We start from the raw sequence: 24,007 nt of genomic DNA, 5'->3' as shown, positions 1-24,007 counted from the left end.
ACCTATTTCAAATCACATCATTTAAACAATTTACCTGATTATTAGCCCACCTTGTGATGGGTGCCAGATGTGTCAGCGTTTACCTTTTGTGTCAGTGTTGACTTTTAGGAAGAAAAAAAGACAGAATCTATTTCGCTCTTCCTGTTAGCCTTTATGCATTTCTCCCAAGTTCTGTCAACGACACACATGCCAGTCAACAGTGATGAGTGTGCAAAAGGAAAAGAAAAAGACACTCAAACATCTATCACAAAATTATTTAGCGGTAAAGCGACCATCACACACTTCTACTCAGAGCTTGCCAGATGACAATCACATGCAAAAGTTAAGATCACATGCAAAAGTTAAAACAACTGTAGAAGTCATCTTAAAGGAGATAGGACATTTGTATCCAATGCACATAAAACATTGCGGCTGTAACAAACTGCTCCTGTCCCAACTTGTTTTGAAATGTGTTGCCAGAACCAAAATTTAAATGTGTTTATTTTAAAAAAATAAATTAAAAAATTCATGAGGAACACATTAAATTGTGTTTGTTGTATTGTCTGCAATGAAATACAATTCAAAGTAAATTCCGAAATTTTTACTTTTTTTTTTATTCGCGTTTTTTCATGCTGTCCTGACTTTTTCTGATTTGGGGTTATCCCAGAGAAGGCTTTTGATGAGCAATGGAAACAAAAGAATTAGGTGAGATATGAGTAAGAAGTTTTTGAATGTCTCATTTTCCCCCCTTTGGCCTATTATATAAATTTTTTTTATCCAATCCGTCCCAAGTTCAGAGGGTTTGAGGGTTTTTATTTATTAATCTTAATTCCTATACTGTAAAATGTGATGGTGATACTAAAATACGTACAATTCGAAACAGTATTTGTGTTATAAGTAAATGTTGGATGATACCATGTCAAATGGATGGGGCAGGAAAAAAAAATTAGGTTAAAAGCATAAGGTTATACATTAGATATATCCAATACATAATTTTCATTTCAATTGTTTAGCATAACATAGTGCAACGTACACTATGTCCTACATTTCTTATTCTAGTATTTTTTAGTACATATGTATTTTTTGTTTATTTCTTCCTTTTTTCATATTTAAATTAATAAACATAATAAATAAAGTGTAAAAAAGACTACAATCAAGAGTTATAATTATAATCACACTGCACTTGAATCTAGTTCATGCTGTAATCTGCCGATTGTCCTGCAGGTGGCCTCATAACTCTGTCTTTCTTCACTCGAGCTGGTACGCGAGCTGTCACTGGGGTGGTACCTTTTGAAAAGGTACACATTTGTACTTAAAGGCCGGGTCCATATTAGTACCTCAAAAGTATATATTGGTACTTAAATATTTTAAGAGGAACACTTTTGTACTTTTTAGCTACTACCCTTGAGGAATTAATATGGACCTTTAAGGTAACAATTTGTACCTTTTGAAAAGGTACCACCCCAGTGACAGCTCCTTTATTTCTGAGAGTGTACAATGCTCATAGGGCTTTAGCAATTACTTCAGTTATTAAACCTATTATTAGGAAACCACAACTGGACCCCAGCAACTTAGCTAATTATAGGCCTATTTCAAATCTTCCATTTAAATCTAAAATACTAGAAAAAGTTGTTTCTACTCAATTATGCTCCTTTCTGCAGACAAACAATGTTTTTGAAGTGTTTCAGTCAGGTTTCAGAGCTCATTACAGTACAGAAACTGCATTAGTGAAAATAACCAACGATTTATTCTTAGCTGTTGACCAAGGGTGCATCTCGCTATTAGTTCTACTCGATCTTAGTGCGGCATTTGACACCATTGACCATGGTATACTCATTAATCGCTTAATGTCTACAGGTGTCCAGGGACAGGCCCTACAATGGTTTAAGTCATACTTAGCTGACCGTTACCAGTTTGTGAATATTAATGGACAGCCTTCACAAATCAGCCCAGTAAAATACAGGGTGCCTCAAGGATCAGTTTTAGGCCCTTTACTGTTTACAATATACATGCTACCCCTGGGAGACATTATTAGAAGACATGGGATCAGCTTTCACTGCTATGCAGATGATACTCAATTATATATTTCAACTAAACCTGACGAGACGTCTAAACTGTCCAAGCTAACTGAGTGTATTAAAGATGTTAAAGACTGGAGGACCAACAATTATCTTCTCTTAAACTCAGACAAAACAGAATTATTACTTATTGGGCCTAAATCCTGTACACAGCAGATCTCACAACTCGACCTACAATTAGAGGGATACAAAGTTAGCGTTAGCTCTACTATAAAAGATCTGGGTGTCATATTAGACAGCAATGACTTTTAACTTTTAAAAATCATTTATCCCATGTCACAAAAACTGCTTTCTTTCATCTGAGAAATATCGCTAAGTTACGAAGTATGCTATCCATCTCAGATGCAGAAAAGCTAGTCCATGCTTTTATGACTTCTAGGCTAGACTACTGTAATGCACTGTTTGCTGGCTGCCCAGCATCCTCTATTAACAAACTTCTATTAGTACAAAATGCAGCTGCCAGAGTTCTTACCAGGTCTAGAAAATTTGATCTTCTGTCTCGCTACAATCCAACTCGCTCTTTAAGGTCTCAAAACTTAGGGCTTCTGGTAGTACCTAGAATAGCAAAGTCGAGTAAAGGAGGTCGAGCCTTCTCATTTATAGCTCCTAAACTCTGGAATAGCCTTCCTGATAAGATCCGGGGCTCAGACACACTCTCCTAATTCAAAACTAGATTAAAGACCTATCTGTTCAGTAAAGCATACACTTAGTGCACCACTTAGGGGGCTTCCACACAGGATCTGCATCTAGTTTATATACACTATGAACAGCAGCTACGCTAATTATTTTCTTTATTCTCCATTTCCACCTGGGGATACTCTTCCTGAGGCCCTCAGACTATGCAGAGTCACTGATTCGATCCAAGACCAACGACGAGATGATCCCAAGGTTTCCATATCCTGGACCAGGCCGTATCCTGAGCAGCTACTGTGGTGGTCATGGAAGAGTGGAGAACACTAGACTGATTCCTGTGACGCTCCAGAGACAGACGAGTCTTCGCTGAGGCCAGCTTCCAGCCTCCGCCACTTAGACTGCAGCTCTGCACAAGACGTTTGGCCAGCGGAGAAATTAAAATGATCGTGCCCAACTGAGCCTGGTTTCTTTCAAGGTTTTTTTTCTTCACTTCTGCCATTTAGTGAAGTTTTTTTCCCTCTCCGCTGTCGCCACTGGCTTGCATGGTTCGGGATCTATAGAGCTGCGCATCGTTGGATTTGCTCTTCAGTGTTTGGACTCTCAGTAGTGATTATTAAACCACACTGAACTGAGCTAAACTGAACTGAACTTAAACACTACAAACTGAACTACACTGTTCCAATTTATTATGACCTTTTATGTGAAGCTGCTTTGACACAATCTACATTGTATAAGCGCTATACAAATAAAGGTGAATTGAATTGAATTGAAGTGCACAATGTCGATTTTCAAGTGCTACTTTAGTTATGAGGCTTTTGGAGAACGCTACGGTTACTAAAGTAACCCTTCGTTCCCCGAGGGGGGGAACGGAAATGCTATGTGGAAACTTCCACTATGGGGATTTCGTCAGAAACCAATCATCTGAAAGAGTATAAAAACGGGCCAATGAAATGCCAATGAGTTGGCAGCGTCAGCGTGCACAGCTGGCGTCAATGACAATCAGTCATGCTATAAATACGCAGCCAGTGCCATGCTCGACATCCTTTTCTAGCTGAAGAGACTTTCACGCTCAACAGCTAAGGGACAATCGTTGTGGCGAAGGAAACATAGCATTTCCTGACCCCCTCGGGGGACGAAGGGTTACTTTAGTAACCGTAGCGTTCTCCTTCGGATGGGGAACTCCAATGCTATGTGGAAACTTCCACTATGGGGAAATCTATGGAAAACGCCACAACGAAAGAACCTTACTGCGTCCTTGGCGAAGGGTGTGCCACGCAGTAGAGCGAGCGCACCTACAACGCCCCGAGACACAGTCTTCCAACGTGTCCCCTGGCCCTCACTTACCTGTTCAGAAACAGTTATATTTTCGGGGAGTCACAATAACCCAGTAAAATAGGTTTTGATACGACAGTACGTTGGGAAAGCGTTCAGTCCCGATAGGGAGGACGCTGCGGAGCTCACCTGTTACCCAGAGGGGAGACCTGGTGACAACCTATGGACTAGCCCAGAGATGGGGAGTCCTTGCATAAGGATGGTTAGCGGGGAGGGAAGACACGAGCCTACCCTAGAAGGGGGGACTATACCGTGGCTGAGTGAACGTATGGGATCGCCAGCGGGGATCACGCATAACAGGCACCTATACCCAGTGGGCTGACCAGCGGGCATGCCGACAATGTAACGGGCCAACACCTGACTCCTCCGCTGAGTCAGGTGCTGGGGGCCTCGGAGGAACTCTGCAGGGTTCGTCAAAGAAATGGGGAACTAAACTGACAAAGCTGAAAAAGCGCACGTATCTCCGGGTTAGGGAGAGTGGCGCAGCAAGCGTGTTTCGACACCTCAACCGAATCATTTCCTCAATCACCAAGGGTTACCTAATACCCTTGAGGAAACCGGCTCCACTTGCAGATTGTAACCTTGCAAATGTATTGGGTGTCACCCAACCCGTAGCTCTACAAATGTCTGTCAGAGAGGCGCCGCGTGCTAACGCCCAGGAGGATGCTATTCTCCGTAGTGGAGTGCGCTCTCACCCCCGGGGGACACGGCTCACCCTGGCCCAAAGGCGAGGGAGATGGCATCCACTATCCAGTGGGCCAACCTCCGTTTAGATACGGCACTTCCCATCTGCCGACCACTGTAATGGACAAAGAGCTGGTCAGAGGATCTAAGGCTCTGAGTGTGGTCCACATATATTTGCAAAGCGCGAACAGGACACAACAATGAAAGGGCTGGGTCTGCCTCCTCCGCGGGCAGCGCTTGCAGGCTCACTACCTGATCCTTAAATGGCGTGGTAGGAACCTTGGGCACATAGCCGAATTCTAGGCACGAATCACTGACCAAAAATGCCTCCAGGTACCTAACCCTCTTAACCGATGCCAACGCGACCAGCAGAGCTGTCTTCAAGGACAGAAATCTCAAGGATACTGAGTCGAGTGGTTCGAAGGGATCCCCACGTAGGCTCGTAGCACTACCTCAAGATCTCAAGAGGGTATGAGAGGGGGGCGGGGTGGAAACATCCGCCTCGCACCTCTGAGGAACTGGATGATGAGGTTATGCCTCCCCACGGTGCCGCCATCCACGCATCATGATGAGCGGAGATGGTGGCCACGTAAACCCTCAGTGTGGAGCGCGACAGCCTTCGCTCCACCTGTCCTGAAGGAAAGAAAGCACAACACTGATCTGGCAAGATCGGGGGTCTTCTTGGCAAAAAGCGCACCACTCAGTGAATAGACTCCACTCCAGGGCGTAGGCATGCCTCGTAGAGGGTGCACTAGCCTGAGTGATGGTATTAACCACCGCCAACGGTAGGTTACCTAAGTCTTCCTCGTTGCGTCTTATGGACCCCACGTGGAGGTTCCACAAAACTAAGCGAGGGTGCCAGATGGTGCCCTGTCCCTGAGAGAGTAGGTCCTCTCTCAAAGGGACTCGCCAGGGGGGGGCGTCGCGAGGAGGGAGAGTTCTGATATCCAGGTCCGGTTGGGCCAGGGGCGCAACTAGCAAGACCTGCCCCTCGTCCTCCCTGACCTTGCACAGAAACTGCGCGAGTAGGCTCACTGGGGGGAGTGCATACTTACGCATGACTCGGGGTGGAGTCGCCATTCTCCCGGGGAAGGAGCTGCCGTGAGAGCCCGTTGGCCGCACGGTTGAGCCCATCCGGGGTGTGAATAGCAAGCAGCGACTTCAGCCGCAAATGACTCCAGAGGAGCAGACGGCGAGCGAGCTGAGACATGCAGCGGGAGCGTATACCCCCATCCGGATGGAATACGCTACCGCGGCCGTGCTGTCCGTCCTGACCAGCACGTGTTGCCCCCTCAGCACCGGTAAAAAGTGGCGCAGAGCGAGAAACACTGCCAACAGCTCTAGGCAGTTGATATGCCAATGCAGCTGGGTTCCCCTCCACAGGTCCGCAATAGCATGCCCGCTACACACGGCCCCCCCACCACATACGGGAGGCATCTGCCGAAACGACAGCCTGCCTGGACGCCTGACCTAGGGGCACACTGGCCCGTAGGAAGGTGGGGTCCTTTCCAGGGCGTGAGGGTGCGGTGACACAGCGCAGTGACAGTCACTCGGTGTGTGCCCGCGTGCCATGCGCGTCTGGGGACCCGATCGTGAAGCCAATGCTGTAGTGGTCTCATATGGAGCAATCCGAGCGGCGTGGCCGCGGCTGCGGATGCCATATGCCCCAGGAGCCTCTGAAATAATTTTAGGGGGACCACTTTTTTTTCCTGTCGAACTCTCAGACAGTTCAGCATTACCTCGGCGCACTCTCGTGAGAGGCGCGCCTCCATAGTGATCGAGTCCAGCTCCAACCCGAGAAAGGAGATGCTCTGCACGGGGGCGAGCTTGCTCTTTTCTCAGTTGACCTGAAACCCCAACAGGCGGAGGTGCCGGAGTACCTTGTCTCTGTGCATAATCAATTGCTCCCGAGAGTGGGCTAAAAATCAGCCAGTCATCGAAATAATTGAGCGTGCGGATGCCGGCGAGCCGAAGGGGCGCGAGGGCACCCTCCGCGAGCTTGGTGAAAACTCGCGGAGACAGAGAGAGCCCGAAGGGGAGGACCTTGTATTGCCACGCTCGACCTTCAAACGCAAACTGCAGAAACTCCCCGTGGCGTGGAAGTGTGGAGATATGAAAATACGCGTCCTTCAGATCTATTGCTGCAAACCAATCCTGAGGACGAATGCATCGCGTGATGCGCATCTGCGTAAGCATTCCAAAGCGCAGCCTGTGAAGGCAGCGCTTCAAAATGTGCAGATATAGGATTAGCCATAGCCCACCGCTTTTTTTTTTTTTTTTTTTTTTTTTTGGGCACGATGAAGTGCGGGCTGTAAAACCCGCGCTCCATCTCGGCTGGAGGGCCGGCTCGATTGCATCCTTCGCCAGGAGGACAGCAATCTCCTCTCGCAAGACAGGGGCGGACGCAGGACTGACCCTGGTCGCCCGTGAACCTGGGAGGCCGTTTCGCGAACTGAATCGCATAGCCGAGTCTGGTCGTATGGATGAGCCATTGCGATGGGCTGGCCCACGCTAACCAGGCAGGCAGAGCCCCCGCAAATGGTCCCACAGGCACGATCGCTGACGTGCCAGCGGCGGGGCAGCGTGGAGTGAGTGGGCTCATCCGGGGAGCGGGGAGGAGGGGAAAAGTGCTCTTTCACTGAGGATTTGATGGCGTTTTATTTATTTTTTTTTACACCTTTAAATAACGTGCTCCGCCCTCCAGCGGGGAAAGAGCAAATTCCCTCCTCCCCAGATGGCCCGCCTCAGGGACGCTTCGCGGTCAGTTTTACCGAACTTAGCGGCGCCCTGGGCGGGGGACGCTGGTTGCCTGCGCGATGCTCGGCGCAGCCGCGTGGCCGGAGGCGCAGGCGGGGGCGGCGAAGCAAAGCTGCAGGCGGGCGTCCTCGGCGAAAAAGCAGTGGATGTGTATGGCTCGGCGGGGGGGAGCGGTCATACAATCCCGCCGATAGAGACCTCGCCCATCGCCTCCGACTGCTCTATCACCGGCGTGAATTCCTGGGCGAATTCACCGCCAGTGTCGCCTGAACAGGCCAGCCTGGGATATGGGTGAGTTAAGAAAGCGAACTTTGTCAACGTCATGCACATCACCAGGTTTAGCCTGAGGTGGCATTCCTGGGATCACGGATGTGATCATTGTCCTTCCCAGGGCACACACAGCCGGCTTTTTTATTTTATTTTTTTTTTGTAAGAACATAGTCGGTTGCGGTGCGGAGCGCATGCTCAGTCCTGGGTCAGAACCATCCTCGCGCAGCCGGGCCAGCCCCTGTGCTTGGTAGCGCTAGTAGGTGGCCATAGCGTGCATGGTGAGGGGGAAGGCGCACGCAGCACACTGCGTGAGCCTACTGTGCCCATCCAGGAAGAAGGGGATGGGGAGGCTTAGAAGGTCTCGCCTTCATCCTCCACATCACACCCCTCTAATCGGTCCGGTCGCGGGGCTGGGGGATAAACCATCTCCAGAGCCACGGCCGAAGCAGCCTGGGGAAGCACAGTCTGCTTCTGGTTTCGACGCCGTGCTCAAAGTCCCGGAGGAAGCGAGCGGGTTCGAATCCTCGTCAGACCTTGACAGCCCAACCTCCAAGGATGGTGAGGATGGAAGCGCACGCAGATCGGGCAGAAAAAAGTGCCCTCAGGACTGCGTGAGTTTACTGTGCACTTCCGGGAAGAAGGGGACGGGAGGCTTTGAAGGTCTTGCCTCCTTATATCCTCCACATCACACCCATCTAGTCGGTCCGGCCGCGGGACTGGGGGATAAACCATCACCAGACCCACGGCCGAAGCAGCCCGAGAAAGCACGGCCATCACGTCTGCTTTTTAGATGCCAACGCCGCGCTCTCCACCCCGAAGGGAGGGAGCGAGCGGGCTCGCATCCTCATCAGACAATGACAGCCCATCCTCCGATGCAGCGGTGGACATCTGACCCCCGGTGTCATCAGGTGAGAGAGCGACCATCCAAGGACGGAACGCTTCTCTTCACCTGAAGCTTGGATGGAGCGCGTGGAGGAGCGAGAGGTCCGCGGCCCGGGGGCAACGGATTTACTCTCACTGAAACCCTCAGATCTGCCCGAGTGCCAACCGCAGTGCGGGGGACAACTGGGGTGGGTGGCTCTATTGCAAGAGCACTGCCCGCGAGCACCGCATTAACATGCTGGACCCCCAGACATGAAACGTTGTGCTCGTGCCCATCATCCGGGGATAGGAAACCACCGCATCCAGAAACGCACGGTGGGAGTGACGTCTTGAAAAAGACGCGCTGCACGACCGTGTTGCTCTTTTAGGAAAGCTTTTTTCCTATATACAAACCGCTCTTGGAGGACCGGACCCAAAGGACGCCAGGCAAGGGAGAAATACCCAGCTCGACCATCTGCCACTGCGTATACGCGCTCTGGACCGGGAGAAGCTGCTTCTCGATCTCTCTCTGTAGACACAGGTTGGAGATACCCTCAAAGACTCTCTCAGAAGCTTTGTGAAAGGCTCTGAAAGCGAAAGGATGTCGAGCATGGCACTGGCTGCGTCTTTATAGCATGACTGGTTGTCATTGACGCCAGCTGTGCACGCTGACACTGCCAACTCATTGGCATTTCATTGGCCCGTTTTTATACTCTTTCAGATGATTGGTTTCTGACGAAATCCCCATAGTGGAAGTTTCCACATAGCATTGGAGTTCCCCATCCGAAGGGGAACAAAAGTTACTGTTACTGACAGGGGCGATTTTAGGATTTTCATTTTAGGGTGGCTCAGCTTTACTTAAAAATGTTTGTTTAATATGGATTGTATACTAGTATTCCACTGTATTACATAGACAGGTATAGCCATTTGAGTTCTAAATAAGCCAAATAGGCTCAACCCACCTGTTTACTGTATTAAAAACCACTTTCTATATTCAAGTGCATTTTTTGTTTCCATGTATTAAATGAATAAACTGCCACTTTTATAATTAAATGACATAATATAAATATATACTTTTAAACTTACAGGCTAATTCACATATTTCACAATCTGAGTGATAATAATAAATAAGTATTGGTTTTTAATACTAGACAACACATGATGTTTCTGTCTCAAAGTTGTTTCTGCTCAATTATGCTCCTTTCTGCAGATGAACAATGTTTTTGAAGTGTTTCAGTCAGGTTTTAGAGCTCATCACAGTACAGAAACTGCATTAGTGAAAATAAACAGCAATTTACTCTAAGCTGCTGACCAAGGGTGCATCTCGCTATTAGTTTTACTCGATCTTAGTGCGGCATTTGACACCATTGACCACGGTATCCTCATAAATCGCTTAAAGTCTACAGGTGTCCAGGGACAGGCTCTACAATGGTTTAAGTCATACTTAGCTGACCGGTACCAGTTTGTGAATATTAATGGACAAACTTCACAAGTCAGCCCAGTAAAATACGGGCTGCCTCAAGGATCAGTTTTAGGCCCTTTGCTGTTTACAATATACATGCTACCCTTGGGAGACATTATTAGAAGACATGGGATCAGCTTTCACTACTATGCAGATGATACTCAATTATATATTGTCTATATATAGTCTAAACTGTCCAAGCTAACTGAGTGTATTAAAGATGTTAAAGACTGGATGACCAACAATTATCTTTTCTTAAACTCAGACAAAACATAATTATTACTTATTGGGCCTAAATCCTGTACACAGCAGATCTCACAACTCGACCTACAATTAGAGGGATACAAAGTTAGCGTTAGCTCTACTATAAAAGATCTGGGTGTCATATTAGACAGCAATTTAACTTTTAAAATTCATATATCCCATGTCACAAAAACTGCTTTCTTTCATCTGAGAAATATTGCTAAGTTACGTAGTATGCTATCGATCTCAGATGCAGAAAAGCTAGTTCATGCTTTTATGACTTCTAGGCTGGACTACTGTAATGTTCTGTTTGCTGGCTGCCCAGCATCCTCTATTAACAAACTTCAATTAGTAAAAAATGCAGCTGCCAGAGTTCTTACCAGGTCTAGAAAATTTGATCACATCACCCCAATTTTTTCCTCCTTACACTGGCTGCCTGTTAAGTTTCGTATTGATTTTAAAATATTGCTTCTTACCTGCAAACCTTTAAATAATCTAGGTTTTGTTTATCTAACAAATCTTTTGTCTCGCTACAATCCAACTTGCTCTTTAAGATCTCAAAACTGAGGGCTTCTGGTAGTACCTAGAATAGTTAAGTCGAGTAAAGGAGGTCGAGCTTTCTCATTTATGGCTCCTAAACTCTGGAATAGCCTTCCTGATAACGTCCAAGGCTCAGACACACTCTCCCAATTCAAAACTAGTTTAAAGACCTATCTGCTTAATAAAGCATACACTCAATGCACCACTTAGCGGGTTTCCACACAGGTTCTGCATCTTGTTTATATACACTATGAACAGCAGCTACGCTAATTATTCTCTTTATTCTCCATTTCCAACTGGGGATACTCTTCCCGAGGCTCTTAGACTATGCAGAGTCACTGATTCGATCCAAGACCAACGACGAGATGATCCCAAGGTTTCCATATCCTGGACCAGGCCGTATCCTAAGCAGCTACTGTGGTGGTCATGGAGGAGTGGAGAACATGAGACTGATTCCTGTGACGCTCCAGGGACAGACGAGTCTATGCTGAGGCCAGCTTCCAGATTCCGCCGCTGAAACTGCAGCTCTGCACAAGACGTTTGGCCAGCGGAGAAATTAAAATGGTCGTGCCCAACTGAGTCTGGTTTCTCTCAAGGTTTTTTTTCTTCACTTTCGCCAATTAGTGAAGTTTTTTTTCCTTTCCGCTGTCGCCACTGGCTTGCATGGTTCGGGATCTGTAGAGCTGCGCATCGTTGGATTTGCTCTTCAGTGTTTGGACTCTCAGTAGTGATTTTTAAACCACACTGAACTGAGCTAAACTGAACTGAATTTAAACACTAAAAACTGAACTACACTGTTCCAATTTACTATGACCTTTTATGTGAAGCTGCTTTGACACAATCTACATTGTATAAGCGCTATACAAATAAAGGTGAATTGAATTGAATTGAATTGAATTGTCTCTGTCAGTGACTCAGTGACAGTTAAAACTAGTACATTCTCTAGGTGGTTCTGTCACTGTGTTTAATCCTTTCTGTGCAAGACTCTATGGTATAGTTAATGCCACACGAACTGTACAGTGTTTAATATTAGTAGTTCATTTTGAAATAAAAGTAGCGAAATTTTTGTTTAGAGTTACATTTGTCACTGGAGGAAACAGCTGTGCTGCAACACAATCTCACGGCAATTTGTAACATTTTGATTTAGTGGCTAATTCGTACGAATTTGTACGATCTAATTCCTACAATTTAGTACGATTTGCTCAATTTGCTCAATTTAGGGGTGGGGTTAGGTGCCACGCCTCCTTTTTAAAATCATACAATTTTGTACGACTGAACTCGTACGAATTCGTATGAATTAGCCACTAAACTGACAAAACGTAAAATACTTACGAGGTGAACGCCAAGAAAACCCGACTGCTCCTCTGTGACATTGGGATACAGGTGATAAGGTTATCTATTTCAAAGAACTGCAAACAAGCAGATATTATAACAATTTATCGATAAACACACACCTCGTTCTCTCGCTGTCCACAGTTGTGATTTGCTGATCAAATGAAAAACAAAAGACGGGGAGGAGCCGAATTCTGCCGCTGTTTTCATATCAAATTTAAAGGGGCCTGAGGCGATAATTTAGTGTACAGTTTATGAGCTAATAGCAAAAGTTTTAGGGGGGCTGGGTAGAAATATAGGGGGGCTACAGCCCCCCTAAAATAGGCCTAGCAATGCCCATGGTTACTTATAAGTCATACAATCATTTTTATGAACTAATTGGGTTTAAGATGCTTTTGGGAAACGAACCACTAGGTAAATCTGACTTGTGGCACAATCAACTTATTGTTAATTTATTAATTTTATTTAATTTTCTTTTTTTTGTTGTTGTTAATAGTCTTGTGGGCAGTGTGCATAACACTGTTCTTAAATTAAAAAAATATATAAAACAACCTCACTGTTTTCTTTTCCACAAATTGCACTTGATGACATGCAGTTTCACAGCTCTGTCTTCATATACAGCAACAGAGACTGAAGATGTATACTCTTCACAGGATTTATTTGCTCAAAACTGGCCACTTGATGGGCCCTTTGGAATGAAGGACACATATGATGGACACTTCAAGCACCCATGATCCTTTGAGCAGTGAATTTATATGGTGTCACAGAATGACAACTGGACGCTTGGATTCTGACTTCCAAACTGGCTTTCTTCTCTTAATTCTTTAGGTGGTAACTCTCCTGCAGTGTCTCCAGTCTCTACATTTTCCTGATCTATACTAGCACTTCCAAACTGGCTTTCTTGTCCTGATTTTTCCGGCTGAAACTCTCCTTCAGTGGCCCCAGTCTCCACATTTTCCTGGTCTATACTAGCAGTTCTTTTCTGGCTTTCTTTTTTTGCATCTCCTTCTTGCAACTCTCCTGCCGTACCTCCTTGATCTTGTTCACCAGAAAATTCTTGCACATCATCTATCACTTCTCTTTCTAAATCTGAATTACTACTTCCTTCCTTTTCTTCTTTCCTGCTAAAAGCAGGCCTGATCCATGAAGAAAGTGAGCTGCTATATGGCTGCTGCTGTTACTCCCTCTCCTTCTTTTTCTTAATTCTCTCCTTACAAGGCATTGCACTGCAACCATCAAGTAATCACAACTTACATCAGTACAAAAAACGTTTTGATCTTTAAAACTGTCATGATTTGTATGTAGAGGTCACTAGAGGGCAGCAATTTAATGTTGATTGAACTATAGGTCTACATGAACTATAGGTCACAATTTTTATAATGATGACATATGACAAAGGTATTTAAAATCCATTTAAATTCTAAATTATATTTTACAATAGCTTGGCATTATACAGTGCAAATACACCTGGCCTTCTAGTACAGTTACTGTGTATTATTTGCCCTGTGTTTGTGAATTGGTTGTGCACTCTCTCTTATTTAGTTGTGTAAGATGTTCATTTTCTTTTTTTTTTCTTGGCTTTGCATACATGCAGATTACATTCTTCATGATAAAATATATAGAATGCACAGTGACCTGATGATTTTCTTTCTGATTGTGTAAAGTTTTTTTATTTAATACAACATTATTACAGTAGTAAACCATGTCTTTCTATGTTTATACATGTGAAGATGAGCAGGAAGTATACAATACTATACTTTTTAAAAAATCTAGCCAGCAAACACATGCATACTATAATAGCATTGTAAACTTTAGCCTACCATGCTGTGTGACAATAGGCTATGTAATATGATGAAATGTTAATAAACTCATTCATTCATTAATGTTCTTTTTGGCTTAGTCCTTTAATCAATCTGGGTTCGCCACAGCGGAGTGAACCGCCAACTTATCCAGCATATGTTTTACGCAGTGGATGCCCTTCCAGCGGCAACCCATCACTGGGAAATATTCATACAAACTCATTCACACTCATACACTATGGACAATTTAGCCTTCCCAACTCACCTGTACCACATGTCTTTGGACTATGGGGGAAACCGGAGCACCCGGAGGAAACCCACGCGAACACGAGAACATGCAAACCACACAGAAATGCCAACGGACCCAGCCAAGGCTCGAACCAGCAACCTTCTTGCTGTGAGGCGACAGCACTACCTACCTGTTGCCTTTTTAGATAATTTTTTTTTTTAATTCAGTAAGGAAAATGCTTTATTATTTATACTTAATAAATTACTTTAATTATTTATATTCCTCTTTCTCTTCACAGCCTCTCCACACCCTAACCTTGGTGGAAAGCCATGTTTAAAATTAAAGGTGTATGTCAAGCCTACAAGTGAGTATGTCTGAGTTTCTGCCTACCATGTATTCAGTGTTTTGTTGATGTTATTCATTGTGATACTTTCAAATCACTCCCCATCAGAAATCGATCACACTTTAATTTGATGGTCTGTTTGTTAAATTTAAGTTACATTGCATCTACAGTACATGCCCACTAATTCTCATTAGATTATAAGTAGACTGTAAGGTTGGGGTTAGTGTAAGTTGACATGTACCTGAAAAGTTTCTTATTGTCAGTTAAATATCTGTTGAAGGAGCAGTATCAACAGATATTAAGCTGACAGTCTACTAATACTCAAATGGACCATCAAAATAAAGTGTTTATAAATACCCACCCCACAAAAAAAAAAAATACTGTAGAGGTAAACCTGAAAATTCTGGAGTGTAGATATAGGAACAACAGAGATCAGAAAAATGCCTAGGTTTGTGCAATTTATGTACAAGATGCATCACTCTGGACCTCCACTAGTGACTAAAGACACTTTTCCACTGTAACAGTCACATGTGATTTCAATTGTATTTCCACAATCCTGGTACTGTGTGGCATGATTACAAACCATTCTTGGCCTGAAAATTTAGACAACTGTACTGAGCTGTGCTGGTAGACTGCATATGTGCAATGTCTGTTGCCTTGCTGCCAGTTTTTCCATAGCTGGCAAAGTGTTTAGTTTAGTTTTTTTCTGTTATTCAGCAAAGTAAAAAGCAAATAGTCCTTGCATTACACTTGCAAAAGCAAGGCAATGGCTGACACATTTGTAATAAATTATAAATTTCCAAGAGCTCCATAATCAGCACCAGAGTAGAAAATGAAACCATATACGTTCTTACTTCCCCGGATCATCACGGAATGCAATTATTAAGTATAAAGAACCATTTGGCCCAATAGTGGAATTTTGCAACATGTAACACTTTTATCTGTTTTGGAAATTGGAAAAAAATCAAACAATCTATGGGTATAAAATGCCCTAAATGAGGATTTGACAGACCCCACCACCTAAAGGGGAAACGATGCCTGCAGTGAATATTTCCTATGGTCAATGAATATGCTGTCGCCAATGAAAATTCCTGAAATTATCTAATTAGATTGTTTTATGATATTTGCAATTTGCAAGTAAGATGAAAAAGCCAGGAAGAGGCAACAATAAGACAACAATGGATTTGATTATTAATATGTCTCTTTCTGTCTCTTTTAGATGACTCTCTATACGAGTCTCCAGAGCCGTTTCTGACAGATGACTCCAGTGGTGGTTGGGTATTAATGCCCAGTCTGTGGCTCATGCTTCCTTTGCTTTTACATCTGTGTTCCTCATAGCATAATAATCCTCGCAACCTGACTTTGCCCAACCAGCCTGCCCCATACATCATACACCACTATGATATGTCCTGCACCATCAGTTATGGAGTCCAGCCAACAGAGAGCCAACTTCTCACCATATTCTTGCATATTTATATGGATTTTTACCCAGATTGCAACCCTGCAGGACATCTGCTAACTAACCCTAATTTCATAGCTATTATATCCCACCTAAAATGTCCAAATTCGGGCATTCTTACATAGCACTCTTTCGTGAATGACACAAGGTACATGAAGCGGGCAGCATTTTTGAGCGTGTTCTATTGTCCTGTCTTTATTCCAGCATCATCCATGTGTTAGGAGACAGATGTAAATGACTACCATGTTAATCATATTGTTTGTCTGCCTTAAGCAACATCCAGAGACTTTACTGTCATCTGAGTTTTCACTATTGTGAGATGGTACAAAAAAGTCTATGAGTGTCTCTTCTGACCTTTGTGTGTAACCATATGAACAGATGTTGAAAGCAGTTTCTGTTGCTTACAAAATGATTGTAATCACGTTCCATTACGCAATCAAAAAAGAAAACAGTTCTATCTGTGAATCTGCCAAAGACACTAGTCATTTTTCAAGGGGGAGTGGGGAAAATACTGGCTTTGGTAAAAGACTGCATTCAGTCCTAGAACATTTAAAGCTTTTAGATTCATTTCATTTTTGAGTAAGTTATTATAATTATAATTTTATCATATAAAAAATAATACAATGTGAAAACAAAGAATGAAAGATAATAAATCTGTGTTAAAGGTGCAGTAGGTGATTGCCTTTTTGTTGTGCTGGTTGAAAGTCTCTTCACAGTCCAATAGTAATGATTAAAGTAAATGATCTAAATGTGTTTGTATTTTTATATTCTGGGTGTGGCAAAAAACAAAAATATATATATATATATTGTCGGGCCGACATCTCCCATATTTCTGATAAGTAACCCAAACTGTCTATCAACAAATGTAGATTTGGGCTACGGCGCATATCTGTTCACGCAGATCACCATTAGTGTGTGCACGCCGCACATTTATGACACGAGGAAAATCAAATGCTGAATTTAAACTTTTTAAAATCATGAATCAATATTGAAGCTATTTCTGCACGCTGGAGGAAGGATGACACCATGGCTGAAGAATTTCCGTTAGACAGATAATGTTATGTTTTAAAACTATTTTAGTCCTCCAAAGCTGATGTAGATTGTGTTAGGAATGGGTTATATACAGGGCTTGACATTAACTTTTTTGATAACCAGCCACTGTGGCTAGTACTTTTCCAACATTACTAGCCATTCAGCATTTTCACTAGCCACAATTTTGTTGTTGGGAAATATATATTTTATATGCATAAATATGACTTTGACATGCTAAAATGACTTGATTTAGATTGTGCTATGTACACATACATGCCTCCTCATTCATGTAATTTTTTGTGTCGTGTACGAGCTTGCTCAATGAGCATGAGCAAATGGTTCATGGTTTCATAGTGTTGTATTACAATTAGTTTTTATTTGACTTTTCAGAGCTCAAAATTAAGGATTTGCCGAATTTATCTGTGACCACACTAAACATAAATAATTATTTCTTAGCCACAAATTTTTAATGTGTCAAATCAAGCAAAATATAGCATTAACACAGCATTCCTAAAAAACAACTGACATTTAAAAAATAATTATTGTCATGTAACTATGCACAGTAATCTGTCCTAGCTAAAGGTCTCTCAGATCACCAGTTAACTACACATAAATGGGGAGTTAATCTCCCATTAAAGCAATGTTATTGTAAAAAATGATGATTAAATCATATTAACAAAAACTGTAAGCAAAAGAAAGCAGGTGTAAAAAATACTGTGTGTGATAACGAAAGGATGATCAAGCGCACACAGTTAATGTTAGGTCTGTTCATAATCTGTTCAAAGAATTAAAGCGAAAGCAACCGGTGCCGCTTACAAAAAGACAAATTTGAAGCTCTTGAAAGCAGCAAGACTGTGGGTGCATAAACATAACTTTTTGTCTAGTCTATTTGAAAGAGAACCAATCACATTAGTTGCGTTTCAAGGCACGGTTGCTTCACATAAGGAAACGGGAAAACAGGAGTGCGCACGCATTTTAAACAGTCGCACGCATCACATTAACTGTTCGGTATTCACCTGCTTTCTTTTGCTCGTTCGAACACAATTATTTTTGTCAGTCGTGCTGCTTCTCAATTCTAAGATCGCCTTTGCATGCATATTTTTATTGTCAAACCCTGCTTTTAAGAAAACTACAATTTAAAAATAATTTTCAACCCACTAAAGTCGCTAGTAAGAGTGTCTGTCTAACCTGCCACAGCTGAAATCTACCTGCATTTGGCGGGTTGGCGGGTGTTAATGTCAAGCCCTGGATATATGCACAGAAGTGTTGTTCAGCCACTGAAATCTTCCAAAGCTTGATGTGACTATTTTCAGTTTCATAAGGTCCTTTTACAGCATTGATAATGTAGATTTATATTTAGTTTAACAACAAAACATCAGTAAATAGCACTATTCTGCCTAGCCTGCTTTACTGAGCTGAAGTTGCTTTAATATTCACATTGGTTTACTTTTGAACAATGACAGCCTCCCTATACTGTTTACCATGCTACTCTGAATATTCGCTCTGCAATAACATGTAAATGTGGCTTAGTAATAAGTGAAATTCTTGTGGGAAGAACTAGTGGGTTGTCTGCTGTCATGTCATGGTGCACGCGTTTGCGATTTCAGGAGCCCTGGCTTTGAAACACAGTCCCTGCCCTGCCGTCCAAAGATGATATGCTAACCGGTTAGCATTTTGGCAGATCACCTACTGCACTTTTAATTAAACAAGTAACTGCAGTAAAAATCAAAGTTAATTTTTCACTGGTGCTGAATCTAGAACAAGTTTGTATGTTTCAAACGTTTTTTTTTTTTTGTATTTTTTACAGTATAACAGAATTAAAACGCAAAATAATTAAAGATTAATTTGTTGACACACACACAAGTGGTTCACATTTTGTATGATCTCTCTTATTTTGTAGACAAAAGTTTGACAAATGTGTCAGCCTCTCTTTGCCCACTAACATGACTCTTCTGATGGCTACTTTTTCCGGAGTCTGATAGATGTCTGTATAGTAGTTTATTATGAAATATTGTTCAATTTAGAGACAACATCAGTCACAGTTATCTGTTATTTGCTTCAGAGCAAATAAATTTTACTGCAATGGTAAGTTTTACAACACAAATATTCATTTATTCATTCATTTTCTTTTCGGCTAAGTCCCTTTATTAATCCGGCAACTTATCCAGCACATGTTTTATGCAGCGGATGCCCTTCCAGCTGCAACCCATCTCTGGGAAACATCCATACACACCCATTCACACTCATACACTACAGACACTTTAGCCTTCCCAATTAATCCGTACCGCATGTCTTTAGACTGTGGGGGAAAGCGGAGTACCTGGAGGAAACCCACGCGAACGCAGGGAGAACATGCAAACTCCACACAGAAACAGCAACTGACCCAGCTGAGGCTCGAACCGGCACACTACCTTCTACACCACTGCGTTGCCTATTTGTTACACAAATATTATACAGAATAAAAACTCATGTCATTGATATACATAGAATTTTTATGGCTTATTAAATGTTATTGTTCTATAAAGGGGAACATCAAAGTGACGCAGTGGGTAGCACGATCGCTTTACAGAAAGAAGGTCACTGGTTCAAGTCTCAGCTGGGTCAGTTGGCAATATTGTGTGAAGTTTGCATGTTCTCCAAGTGTTCGCGTGGGATTCTTCCAAGTGCTCCGGTTTCCCCCACAAGTTCAAAGACATGCGATATAGGTGAATTGAGTTGGTTAAATAGTCTATGTGTGTGAATGAAAGTGTATGGGTGTTTCCCAGTGATGGGTTGCAGCTGGAAGGGCATCCGCTGCATAAAACATATGCTGGATAAATTGGCAGTTCATTCTGCTGTGGCGACCCCAGATTAATAAAGTTACTAAGCCGAAAAGTAAATGAATGAAAGAATGAATGTACTATAAATCCATTTGATATAAACTACATTACATTTGATATTACTACATTTGTATTACAAACTGCAGCGTGTTTATTGATTGGCAGTTAACTTTTATATTGTTTCACCAACAGATGACTACAGAGACTGTATAATAATGTCTTTAAAGGATTCCTTCTGTAACTTGCAGGGCTGCGTAGGGCCGATCAGTACTGCTTTAAGTCAATATTATTATTTTGCATTTCTATATTTATGTCATACTAATCTAATTTTTTGTCTTTTATGGGTTTGTTGTTAGTGAATACCCTGAAGTGGCAGAAAAAAAAAATTTTTTACGCCATTTGCAATGTCTTAATGATAAAAAAGGATATAAAAAAAATGTTCTGTTTATCCTGCCATGTATATTGTACTGATTGAGCAATAGTTTAAAATGTCCACTGAAGAAAGCATTTTATTTTACATTTAACGACTATAGAGACATCTACCAGACTCCGGAATACATTTCTATCAGAAGGGTGCTCTTGGTGGGGAAGGAGAGCCCTGAATGGCAGCTGATGTGCTGGAAGTCTTATCTAAGGAATCATCTAAGCACATTTTCAAACAGACACTATCCTTATAGGCGATATGCGGGTGAAGATTTAAGAACCAGAAAGAAATTATATGCTGTCATATAGACACAACAATCATCCATTTTTTAAGAAATTCAAGAAACATGATAATATCTTAAATAGCTTTACATAGATAAAAAAATACAAAACTTCTACAGTGCCAAGTAGAAGAGGAATGTTTGTGTTGAAGATGTGTTTGTTGTCAGGTTGGCTTTCTAACTCTTTCCTAGTTTGTGTCGCTCTCTAGTTCTCTTTATATCTGCCTCTTTCTCTTGCAATCACTTTTTAATGTGGTTTTTCTATGTGCTGCCCCATTATATATAGATCTCCCATACTTGGTCACTGAACAAGAGTCCTCCGGGCCATTAGTGCACAGTCACTGAGACATCACTGACTTTGGAATAAACACTGAAGGACCAAGGCCTTGCACTGCAAACATAAACTCTAGACTCCGATTGAGGGATTACATAGGACTTCTGCTTTTGTGACAGTTTCAAGAAAAAAGTATGAAAATGAGAAACTATGTTAAAATATTTGTACATTGGAATTGTTTTGTGATTGTAAAAATGTGTCATGAAGATTTCAAGGCAGGTCGGCATGGATTGGCAAAGAACAGGAAAATAAAACAGTTTTTTTAAGTTTGTTACATTTTTATATATATTTTTGTTGTTTTTCAATTTTTAAAAAGAGCAACAAGAAGTATTAAAATGTGAAATATGAAATTAAAATGTAGACCCGTGAATATTAGACCAACAATGGTACCAGTTATACAGGTCATGATCAGACAAGTCCGATCTTATTGTTGTTAATGTTGTTGTTGTTGTTGTGGTTGTTTCATGGTTGTCACAATAACAATGCATTCTTGTCCTTTTAGTCATTGTTATTATTAATTTTCATCAATTGTCATTATGATATTATTTTTATTATTTGTTGATTATGTGGATGAATCATATTTTAAGTTTCTACAAAATGTTAAAATGCTCTGGTAAAGTAAAAAGCTCTGGTATAAAAAAATTATTATTATTATTATTTTTTGTTTGTTTAAAATAATGTTTTCTAACATATCCAGTACATACAGTATACTATGATTTCTTTTACTCCTATCAGGAAATATGAGTATATGAGTTTGTATGAATTTATACTGTTTATTTTATTAGAGCAAGGCTGCATTAAATTGATCACAATTTTATATTTTAAAAAATGTTTTCTATTAAAATTCATAATCTTTCAAGAATACTAAAAGTATTTTCTCCACTGTTTTCAGCATTTATAATCAGATAAAAGTGTATCATGCCAATTAGAGAATCAAACAATTAAACCCAATTCAGAAGTAAATCCACAACATCAATTACTTAAAGAGAAATCTAAGAGTATTGATGAAAGTCCAGATTTAACATAGTGTTGAGCTTAGGAGCTTTTCACTACAGGCCGGTCTGGATACCCTACGAAAGCAATGAATAGTTATGTTGTTATAGATTTACTCATCTGTTGGGATTTAATGAAAAGTTATTAAAAATACTGAGTTTTTATCAATACCAGAGGGGAAGGAAAGTTCAGGAAAGAGGGCAAGAATGTCTATCCTGTGCCCTTTTCTTCAGATTCTAAAGTTCTTGTTGTTTTATTACAGGGCACATTGAAATCTGAGTAAAATGCATCCCTACCAAGCGCTAATAAACTCTATTTTCTTTATTTAATCGGGTCAATCCAGCCTGATCTCACGAGAAAACGTAAGTATTTTACGTTTTGACAGTTTAGTGGCTAATTCGTACGAATTCGTACAAGTCCAGTCGTACGAAATTGTACGATTTTAAAAGAAGGCTTGGTACCTAACCCCACCCCTAAACCCAACCGTCATTGGCGGATGAGCAAATCGTACTAAATTGTACAAATTAGATCGTATGAATTCGTACGAATTAGCCACTAAATCAAAAAGTTACGAATTGCCGTGAGATTGTGTTGATCAATCGGATTAATCATTGGTTACGCAAACTTATTTACTTTCTTTAAAATATTAAGGTGTTTTAAGCAATTTTATCTTGAGAGACTGGCACAAATTTGCACACTTTCATTTTAAAAATCTCACATCACGGCCAGACATGCGCCAGACACAACAAGTTTCTGAGTTCTCTCATCCTTCAGACCAAGTTCTTCCTCCGAGGTAATCTGGAAATACTTTCAGTGCTGTGAAGAGTTTGTAAGGCTGTACAAATCACCTGGCTCATTCAAATCACTTTATTAAACAAATTACATTGAAACTGATCAGCACAATTGATGATTTTGTCTTTAACAATGAAAACAGTTTAATATAAGATACTCTGAAACTGTGAATATTTCATTTTTATTTATATTACTATTTTTTAACAATGCGGCTTGTGTTTTGACACTGAAGCATAGAGGACCTTGTTTTGAAGCACTTCACCTCAGATGTTATTAGTTCTTCTTGTTTATTTTTGTATAACTGACCTAAACAAACAAACAAAAAAACATTCAAATTAAGATTAGAGTGAATATTCATTCCAAAAAGATAATCTTTCCAACAAAAATAGCCTATATGAAGTATATATATTTTGTTTGTGCTGGTCTGCTACACAACTGTGGGAGTGAATGATTTGTTTCACTCCATGGAAAACAAGGATTTAATTATAGGGCTAATGCTCCACTGTAATTGTTGTCTCACAAACCTCTGTCATATATTTACGTTTTAAATATAATTAATTATTTTACAGATTATGTCTTAAGCATCTGATTTTTCCTCAGTGCTGATGTGCTTTCATTTTCTCATTTGCAGTAATTTCAGGAAAGAGAGTGTTAAATAGGCCAAATTTAATTCATGATTAACGTGTAATTGATTGTTAATTTAATTGATAATTGATCACGAGATTTTGTGCAAATTGACATTACTAACACAGACCAAGTCAGTTATTTTAAATGAAGAAATTAAACATTATCATTCTCTTGTGCTTTTGAATCAGCCACTAGTAATTTCCTAATTTCACTAGTAACTCCTGCAGCCATGCATCTCTTGGAAGAGATGCATGGCACCTCCCTCATATCTGTAGTAACATGTCCAGTGGAAAATAAATAGAATTTATTTCTATAAAAAGGCATTTTAACACCGACTATAGAACCAAGCCTGTGTATTGCACACTTACATCGCTCGCCCAGGGGTGGGATTAAACAAGATGATTAGACATTAAAAGGCACCTAGGTTACCCCTTTTTCCAGATTTAATATTTAAAGTCTTTTGTGTCCTCAGAACGTGTCTGTAAAGTTTCAGCTCAAAACACCCATCAGATTATTTATTATAGCTTTCACTAGTTTGTATTTTATAGCTCCAAACAGCTTGTTGCTGTTTTTGTGAACTGTGCCTTTAAGGCTAGTCCTCCCATCCCACAGTTCTCTGTGCCTGTGCAGCAGAACGACACATGTTTCAGGCACACACAATCTAGCACACAAAATCTAGGCAAACCATATATGGTAACTAACTAA

General features: G+C 41.5%; 1 protein-coding gene across 1 annotated transcript in view; it reads left to right on the top strand.

Annotated features, from left to right (window-relative positions):
* LOC130237215 (ephrin-A2-like) overlaps positions 1 to 21,156 on the top strand; it is a 231,565-nt gene extending 210,409 nt beyond the window's left edge. The window contains exons 3-4 of the mRNA XM_056468088.1: positions 14,498 to 14,563; positions 15,762 to 21,156. Coding sequence (XP_056324063.1) covers positions 14,498 to 14,563; positions 15,762 to 15,880 — 185 coding nt within the window. The 3' untranslated portion in view covers positions 15,881 to 21,156. The remainder of the gene's footprint in view (positions 1 to 14,497; positions 14,564 to 15,761) is intronic.
* The last annotated feature ends 2,851 nt before the right edge of the window (positions 21,157 to 24,007 follow it).

Source organism: Danio aesculapii, chromosome 11, assembly GCF_903798145.1.
Source record: "Danio aesculapii chromosome 11, fDanAes4.1, whole genome shotgun sequence".
Lineage (NCBI taxonomy): Eukaryota > Metazoa > Chordata > Actinopteri > Cypriniformes > Danionidae > Danio > Danio aesculapii.
Note: the sequence above shows the minus strand (reverse complement) of the source record. Positions and strands in the feature narration are given on the sequence as shown.